The sequence below is a fragment of the Salmo salar genome, chromosome 18 (assembly GCF_965601325.2).
Source record: "Salmo salar chromosome 18, fSalSal1, whole genome shotgun sequence".
Classification (NCBI taxonomy): domain Eukaryota; kingdom Metazoa; phylum Chordata; class Actinopteri; order Salmoniformes; family Salmonidae; genus Salmo; species Salmo salar.
Window position 1 is genome coordinate 35,438,382 of NC_138308.1, and position 11,387 is coordinate 35,449,768.

At 38.4% G+C, this 11,387-nt stretch overlaps 1 protein-coding gene across 1 annotated transcript in view; it reads right to left on the bottom strand.

The window, feature by feature from the left end:
• The window catches only part of LOC106594014 (butyrophilin subfamily 2 member A1), a 53,631-nt gene extending 43,130 nt beyond the window's left edge, over window positions 1-10,501 (bottom strand). Inside the window, exons 1-4 of the mRNA XM_082964537.1 lie at window positions 10,350-10,501; window positions 10,137-10,205; window positions 9,107-9,457; window positions 8,681-8,962 (exon numbers count right to left, since the gene is read on the bottom strand). Coding sequence (XP_082820663.1) covers window positions 8,681-8,962; window positions 9,107-9,457; window positions 10,137-10,203 — 700 coding nt within the window. The 5' untranslated portion in view covers window positions 10,204-10,205; window positions 10,350-10,501. The remainder of the gene's footprint in view (window positions 1-8,680; window positions 8,963-9,106; window positions 9,458-10,136; window positions 10,206-10,349) is intronic.
• Window positions 10,502-11,387: the final 886 nt, after the last annotated feature.

Consider the following 11,387-nt stretch of genomic DNA (forward strand, 5'->3'; position numbering starts at 1 on the left):
CACACATCATTACACATCAACAACAGGGTTTGGTACTAATACTACCACACACATTATTACACATCAACAACAGGGTTTGGTACTAATACTACCACACATCAATACACATCAACAACAGGGTTTGGTACTCATACTACCACACACATCATTACACATCAACAACAGGGATTGGTACTAATACTACCACACATCATTACACATCAACAACAGGGTTTGGTACTAATACAACCACACACACATCGTTACACATCAACAAAAGGGTTTGGTACGAATACTACCACACATCAACAACAGGGTTTGGTACTAATACTACCACGCATCATTAGACATCAACAACAGGTTTTGGTACTAATACTACCACACATCATTACACATGAACAACAGGGTTTGGTACTAATACTACCACACATCATTACACATCAACAACAGGGTTAGGTACTAATACTACCACACATAATTACACATGAACAACAGGGTTTGGTACTAATAGTACCACACATCATCACACATCAACAACAGGGTTTGGTACTAATACTACCACACATCATTACACATCAACACCAGGGTTTGGTTCTAATACTACCACACATCAACAACAGGGTTTGGTACTAATACTACCACACACACATCATCACACATCAACAACAGGGTTTGGTACTAATACTACCACACATCATTACACATCAACAACAGGGCTTGGTACTAATGCTACCACACATCAATACACATCAACAACAGGGTTTGGTACTAATACTACCACACATCATTACACATCAACAACAGGGTTAGGTACTAATACTACCACACATAATTACACATCAACAACAGGGTTTGGTACTAATACTACCACACATCACTACACATCAACAACAGGGTTTGGAACTAATACTACCACACATCATTACACATCAACACAAGGGTTTGGTACTAATACTACCACACATCAACAACAGGGTTTGGTACTAATACTACCACACACACATCATCACACATCAACAACAGTGTTTGGTACTAATACTCACACATCATTACACATCAACAACAGGGTTTGGTACTAATACTACCACACATCATTACACATCAACAACAGGGTTTGGTTCTAATACTACCACACACATCATTAAACATCAACAACAGGGTTTGGTACTAATACTACCACACATCATTACAACAGGGTTTGGTACTAATACTACCACACATCATTACACATCAACAACAGGGTTTGGTACTAATACTACCACACACATCATTACACATCAACAAGAGGGCTTGGTACTAATACTACCACACATCAATACACATCAACAAAAAGGTTTGGTACTAATACTACCACAGATCATTACACATCAACAACAGGGTTTGGTACTAATACTACCACACATCAACAACAGGGTTTGGTACTAATACTACCACACACACATCATCACACATCAACAACACGGTTTGGTACTAATACTACCACACATCATTACACATCAACAACAGGGTTTGGTACTAATACTACCACACATCATTACACATCAACAACAGGGTTTGGTACTAATACTACCACACACATTATTACACATCAACAACAGGGTTTGGTACTAATACTACCACACATCAATACACATCAACAACAGGGTTTGGTACTCATACTACCACACACATCATTACACATCAACAACAGGGATTGGTACTAATACTACCACACATCATTACACATCAACAACAGGGTTTGGTACTAATACTACCACACACACATCGTTACACATCAACAAAAGGGTTTGGTACGAATACTACCACACATCAACAACAGGGTTTGGTACTAATACTACCACACATCATTAGACATCAACAACATGTTTTGGTACTAATACTACCACACATCATTACACATCAACAACAGGGTTTGGTACTAATACTACCACACACACATCGTTACACATCAACAAAAGGGTTTGGTATGAATACTACCACACACATCATTAGACATCAACAACAGGGTTTGGTACTAATACTACCACACATTTACTCACATCAACAACAGGGTTTGGTACTAATACTACCACACATATCATAAGACATCAAAAACAGGGTTTGGTACTAATACTACCACACACATCATTACACATCAACAACAGGGTTTGGTACTAATACTACCACACATCAATACACATCAACAACAGGGTTTGGTACTAATACTACCACACATCATTACACATCAACAACAGGGTTTGGTACTAATACTACCACACATCATTACACATCAACAACAGGGTTTGGTACTAATACAACCACACACACATCGTTACACATCAACAAAAGGGTTTGGTACGAATACTACCACACATCAACAACAGGGTTTGGTACTAATACTACCACGCATCATTAGACATCAACAACAGGTTTTGGTACTAATACTACCACACATCATTACACATGAACAACAGGGTTTGGTACTAATACTACCACACATCATTACACATCAACACCAGGGTTTGGTTCTAATACTACCACACATCAACAACAGGGTTTGGTACTAATACTAACACACACACATCATCACACATCAACAACAGGGTTTGGTACTAATACTACCACACATCATTACACATCAACAACAGGGCTTGGTACTAATGCTACCACACATCAATACACATCAACAACAGGGTTTGGTACTAATACTACCACACATCATTACACATCAACAACAGGGTTAGGTACTAATACTACCACACATAATTACACATCAACAACAGGGTTTGGTACTAATACTACCACACATCACTACACATCAACAACAGGGTTTGGAACTAATACTACCACACAACATTACACATCAACACAAGGGTTTGGTACTAATACTACCACACATCAACAACAGGGTTTGGTACTAATACTACCACACACACATCATCACACATCAACAACAGTGTTTGGTACTAATACTCACACATCATTACACATCAACAACAGGGTTTGGTACTAATACTACCACACATCATTACACATCAACAACAGGGTTTGGTTCTAATACTACCACACACATCATTACACATCAACAACAGGGTTTGGTACTAATACTACCACACATCATTACACATCAACAACAGGGTTTGGTTCTAATACTACCACACACATCATTACACATCAACAACAGGGTTTGGTACTAATACTACCACACATCATTACACATCAACAACAGGGTTTGGTACTAATACTACCACACACATCATTACACATCAACAAGAGGGCTTGGTACTAATACTACCACACATCAATACACATCAACAAAAAGGTTTGGTACTAATACTACCACAGATCATTACACATCAACAACAGGGTTTGGTACTAATACTACCACACATCAACAACAGGGTTTGGTACTAATACTACCACACACACATCATCACACATCAACAACACGGTTTGGTACTAATACTACCACACATCATTACACATCAACAACAGGGTTTGGTACTAATACTACCACACATCATTACACATCAACAACAGGGTTTGGTACTAATACTACCACACACATTATTACACATCAACAACAGGGTTTGGTACTAATACTACCACACATCAATACACATCAACAACAGGGTTTGGTACTCATACTACCACACACATCATTACACATCAACAACAGGGATTGGTACTAATACTACCACACATCATTACACATCAACAACAGGGTTTGGTACTAATACTACCACACACACATCGTTACACATCAACAAAAGTGTTTGGTACGAATACTACCACACATCAACAACAGGGTTTGGTACTAATACTACCACACATCATTAGACATCAACAACATGTTTTGGTACTAATACTACCACACATCATTACACATCAACAACAGGGTTTGGTACTAATACTACCACACACACATCGTTACACATCAACAAAAGGGTTTGGTATGAATAGTACCACACACATCATTAGACATCAACAACAGGGTTTGGTACTAATACTACCACACATTTACTCACATCAACAACAGGGTTTGGTACTAATACTACCACACATATCATAAGACATCAAAAACAGGGTTTGGTACTAATACTACCACACACATCATTACACATCAACAACAGGGTTTGGTACTAATACTACCACACATCAATACACATCAACAACAGGGTTTGGTACTAATACTACCACACATCATTACACATCAACAACAGGGTTTGGTACTAATACTACCACACACACATCGTTACACATCAACAAAAGGGTTTGGTATGAATACTACCACACACATCATTAGACATCAACAACAGGGTTTGGTACTAATACTACCACACATTTACTCACATCAACAACAGGGTTTGGTACTAATACTACCACACATATCATAAGACATCAAAAACAGGGTTTGGTACTAATACTACCACACACATCATTACACATCAACAACAGGGTTTGGTACTAATACTACCACACATCAATACACATCAACAACAGGGTTTGGTACTAATACTACCACACATCATTACACATCAACAACAGGGTTTGGTACTAATACTACCACACATCATTACACATCAACAACAGGGTTTGGTACTAATACTACCACACAGACATCGTTACACATCAACAAAGGGTTTGGTATGAATACTACCACACACATCATTAGACATCAACAACAGGGTTTGGTACTAATACTGCCACACATTTATACACATCAACAACAGGGTTTGGTACTAATACTACCACACATCATTACACATCAACAACAGGGTTTGGTACTAATACTACCACACATCATTACACATCAACAACAGGGTTTGGTACTAATACTACCACACATCAACAACAGGGTTTGGTACTAATACTACCACACATCATTACACATAAACAACAGGGTTTGGTACTAATACTACCACACATCAACAACAGGGTTTGGTACTAATACTACCACACACACATCATCACACATCAACAACAGGGTTAGGTAATAATACTACCACACATCATTACACATCAACAACAGGGTTTGGTACTAATACTACCACACATCAACAACAGGGTTTGGTACTAATACTACCACACACACATCATCACACATCAACAACAGTGTTTGGTACTAATACTCACACATCATTACACATCAACAACAGGGTTTGGTTCTAATACTACCACACACATCATTACACATCAACAACAGGGTTTGGTACTAATATTACCACACATCATTACACATCAACAACAGGGTTTGGTACTAATACTACCACACATCATTACACATCAACAACAGGGTTTGGTACTAATACTACCACACACATTATTACACATCAACAACACGGTTTGGTACTAATACTACCACACATCAAAACACATCAACAACAGGGTTTGGTACTCATACTATCACACACATCATTACACATCAACAACAGGGATTGGTACTAATACTACCACACATCATTACACATCAACAACAGGGTTTGGTACTAATACAACCACACACACATCGTTACACATCAACAAAAGGGTTTGGTACGAATACTACCACACATCAACAACAGGGTTTGGTACTAATACTACCACGCATCATTAGACATCAACAACAGGTTTTGGTACTAATACTACCACACATCATTACACATGAACAACAGGGTTTGGTACTAATACTACCACACATCATTACACATCAACAACAGGGTTAGGTACTAATACTACCACACATAATTACACATGAACAACAGGGTTTGGTACTAATAGTACCACACATCATCACACATCAACAACAGGGTTTGGTACTAATACTACCACACATCATTACACATCAACACCAGGGTTTGGTTCTAATACTACCACACATCAACAACAGGGTTTGGTACTAATACTACCACACACACATCATCACACATCAACAACAGGGTTTGGTACTAATACTACCACACATCATTACACATCAACAACAGGGCTTGGTACTAATGCTACCACACATCAATACACATCAACAACAGGGTTTGGTACTAATACTACCACACATCATTACACATCAACAACAGGGTTAGGTACTAATACTACCACACATAATTACACATCAACAACAGGGTTTGGTACTAATACTACCACACATCACTACACATCAACAACAGGGTTTGGAACTAATACTACCACACATCATTACACATCAACACAAGGGTTTGGTACTAATACTACCACACATCAACAACAGGGTTTGGTACTAATACTACCACACACACATCATCACACATCAACAACAGTGTTTGGTACTAATACTCACACATCATTACACATCAACAACAGGGTTTGGTACTAATACTACCACACATCATTACACATCAACAACAGGGTTTGGTTCTAATACTACCACACACATCATTACACATCAACAACAGGGTTTGGTACTAATACTACCACACATCATTACAACAGGGTTTGGTACTAATACTACCACACATCATTACACATCAACAACAGGGTTTGGTACTAATACTACCACACACATCATTACACATCAACAAGAGGGCTTGGTACTAATACTACCACACATCAATACACATCAACAAAAAGGTTTGGTACTAATACTACCACAGATCATTACACATCAACAACAGGGTTTGGTACTAATACTACCACACATCAACAACAGGGTTTGGTACTAATACTACCACACACACATCATCACACATCAACAACACGGTTTGGTACTAATACTACCACACATCATTACACATCAACAACAGGGTTTGGTACTAATACTACCACACATCATTACACATCAACAACAGGGTTTGGTACTAATACTACCACACACATTATTACACATCAACAACAGGGTTTGGTACTAATACTACCACACATCAATACACATCAACAACAGGGTTTGGTACTCATACTACCACACACATCATTACACATCAACAACAGGGATTGGTACTAATACTACCACACATCATTACACATCAACAACAGGGTTTGGTACTAATACTACCACACACACATCGTTACACATCAACAAAAGGGTTTGGTACGAATACTACCACACATCAACAACAGGGTTTGGTACTAATACTACCACACATCATTAGACATCAACAACATGTTTTGGTACTAATACTACCACACATCATTACACATCAACAACAGGGTTTGGTACTAATACTACCACACACACATCGTTACACATCAACAAAAGGGTTTGGTATGAATACTACCACACACATCATTAGACATCAACAACAGGGTTTGGTACTAATACTACCACACATTTACTCACATCAACAACAGGGTTTGGTACTAATACTACCACACATATCATAAGACATCAAAAACAGGGTTTGGTACTAATACTACCACACACATCATTACACATCAACAACAGGGTTTGGTACTAATACTACCACACATCAATACACATCAACAACAGGGTTTGGTACTAATACTACCACACATCATTACACATCAACAACAGGGTTTGGTACTAATACTACCACACACACATCGTTACACATCAACAAAAGGGTTTGGTATGAATACTACCACACACATCATTAGACATCAACAACAGGGTTTGGTACTAATACTACCACACATTTACTCACATCAACAACAGGGTTTGGTACTAATACTACCACACATATCATAAGACATCAAAAACAGGGTTTGGTACTAATACTACCACACACATCATTACACATCAACAACAGGGTTTGGTACTAATACTACCACACATCAATACACATCAACAACAGGGTTTGGTACTAATACTACCACACATCATTACACATCAACAACAGGGTTTGGTACTAATACTACCACACATCATTACACATCAACAACAGGGTTTGGTACTAATACTACCACACAGACATCGTTACACATCAACAAAGGGTTTGGTATGAATACTACCACACACATCATTAGACATCAACAACAGGGTTTGGTACTAATACTGCCACACATTTATACACATCAACAACAGGGTTTGGTACTAATACTACCACACATATCATAAGACATCAAAAACAGGGTTTGGTACTAATACTACCACACACATCATTACACATCAACAACAGGGTTTGGTACCTATACTACCACACATCATTACACATCAACAACAGGGTTTGGTTCTAATACTACCACACATCATTACACATCAACAACAGGGTTTGGTACTAATACTACCACACATCATTACACATCAACAACAGGGTTTGGTACTAATACTACCACACATCATTACACATCAACAACAGGGTTTGGTACTAATACTACCACACATCAATACACATCAACAACAGGGTTTGGTACTAATACTACCACACATCATTACACATCAACAACAGGGTTTGGTACTAATACTACCACACATCATTACACATCAACAACAGGGTTTGGTACTAATACTACCACACATCATTACACATCAACCACAGGGTTTGGTACTAATACTACCACACATCATTACACATCAACAACAGGGTTTGGTACTAATACTACCACACATCAACAACAGGGTTTGGTACTAATACTACCACACATCAACAACAGGGTTTGGTACTAATACTACCACACAGCAGTGGAGTGTATCATAATAAACACAAATCTTTTGTATTGTTGTCTCAAAGCCTTTGGTGAAAACAAACACTGTACATTAATACATCAATATCTCTAGTGTTTTATGTCTAAATAATATTATGTTGTTACTCACTAGGGAGGTGAACCTCTGTCTCCATCTTCTCATTGATCCGGCTCTGTTGGACTCTGCAGGTAAAGCGGTTGGTGTCAGTCTCCTGGACAATGACATGTTGTTTCACTGTGTAGAATCCTTTTAAGTCTCTATGTATCTCAGGAGGACCAGCAGAGAGATTGACTCCTTTACTTTCCAGCCACAGCAGCTCAGGCTCAGGGTGCCAGCCTTCTGTTTCACACAGCAGACCCATCCCTCCCTCTCTGTGTCCCTCAATGGACACCACTGGCTTGGATCCTACAGCTACAGACACACAGATAGACTGGATGTTACCTGGTGACAGGCTGTGAACAAATAGACACATACTGTATCCAGTAATATGAAGAAAAGAGATGATGTCATTGTACTGTAGTTATATTATTACAATAACATGAAAATAAACCTCACCTTTAACGAGGACTTCAATAGTGAAATCATCATACCAGCTCTTTGCCTTAATAAAGCATTTGTAACGTCCCTCATCAGTGCCTTGTACCCTGGTCAGTTTTAAAGAGGTGTTTCCCCTCCACAGTTCCTCTTTAAACAGTGACGTTCTTCCTCTATAGAAGAGAATCTGATCCTCTCGTATGATTTCGCTGTTTTGGTAGCGATAGACACGACCGTCTAAGAAGTCAAGGTTCAGCCAGTCCACTGTTATGTCCTCAGCACTGATGTTGGGTTTGAGGTAACAGGGCAGAATGATGTCATCACCAGCCACAGCAGCAATGACATCAGTTGGACCTAGAACCTCAAACCTCTCTGAAGAGAAAAGACGGAATAACAGTTTAAATAGTTTAAAGTGTTCTCCTCTGTCATCTGCACTGATCTGAAATACACTGTAGTATATATAGTAGTACTTTACTCTGTAGTATATATAGTAGTACTAGACACTGTAGTATATGTAGTAGTCCTAGACCCTGTACTATATATACTAGTCCTATACACAGTAGTATATGTAGTAGTCCTATATACTGTAGCATATATAGTAGTCCTATACACTGTGGTGTATATATAGTAGTACATTACGACTATACACTGTAGTATATATAGTAGTACTATACACTGTAGTATATATAGTAGTACTTTACATTGTAATATATATAGTAGTACTATAGGGTGGATGTCTACAGAAGAGTTGCATTCACCTTTAGTTGAGTTTTTACATCAGTGCAGATGAAGGAAAGGAGAGTGGGAGAGGAAATCACCTTAGGCCAGACACCCTAAAGGGATCTCCACAGTTTACACAATGGAGCCGACGGACAAAAGTACGTAGAACTATGTAGACAGAGAAGCAAAAGGACCTCCGTCGGCTCCGTTTGTTTAGACTGTGTAGAACCCTTAAGACCACAATAGTGACTAAAGACACAATGAGATCATATTAATCATACACACAGAGGTATTAAAGGCAGTGAGATATTAAATGTGTATTCTACTGTACCAGAGCCTGCTGTGTGTAGGAGATGTAGAAGAATCACACACAGACAGTCTAGTTGAGTCACCTTCATTCCTGAAGAAGACAATTACATTCATCATAAAGAGAAAGACTAACATAACTTCAAACCAGGAAAGCAATACTGTAGCATTAATTCTACAATAACAATGGATAACATAGTATAACACATTTCAAAAGACAACTAGCTGATACATTTACCTGGTTGAATCAGTGCTATTGAGGCACTGCAGCTTTGTCTGATAAATGTACTAGTGTTCTGTGATCAAACTATTGTGATGTGATCAAACTACCTTCTTATTCTTTCTATTCCTTGGAACAAGAACCTGTTCAACTGCATAGCTGCACACAGCTGTTGCATAGTGAGCTCAGAATCAGATAACATGGGTGTGAACTGTGGGGGTGAAATTTGGTTGTAGTTTCCGAGCCTGGCTGATGTGCAGACCATGTGACACAGAGAGGTCTGGAACCCAAGCAAAACATATTATAGTTTACTTAAATCTGTGCCACTCCATTCATATAGTATGATATGTTTATGTTAGGTTACATTACTAGACTAGATGTAACTTAATAAACATAAATCCAGAACACTCAAATTAGTATAAGTTACGTTTGGTATGGTTACTTAAGGCAACAGTGAAAAGAGGGTGGTTGGTCGAGGTGGACATATAACGTAAACATCTAGTGTAATAATCTAGTGTTTACGTGTTTAAATCTCACCACGGACAAATACACGTTCACACTCATGTACCTCTTCTAAATAATTTCCATTAGTATGTACATTAAAAGGAACAGCCAAGGACAGCAAGGCATTCAAACCTTTCTATAGGCTCTTTTTTTATTTGTAATTTGTATTTCACCTTTATTTAACCAGGTAGGCTAGTTGAGAACATGTTCTCATTTACAACTGCGACCTGGCCAAGATAAAGCAAAGCAGTGCGACAGAAACAACAACACAGAGTGACATGGAATAAACAAGCGTACAGTCAACACAATAGAAAAAAAGGAAAGTCTATGTACAGTGTGTGCAAATGGCATGAGGAGGTATGGCAATAAATAGGCCATAGTAGCAAAGTAATTACAATTTAGCAGATTAACACTGGAGTGATAGATGAGCAGATGATGATGTGCAAGTAGTGATACTGGTGTGCAAAAGAGCAGAGAAGTAAATAAAAACAATATGGGGATGAGGTAGGTAGATTGGGTGGGCTATTTACAGATGGGCTGTGTACAGCTGCA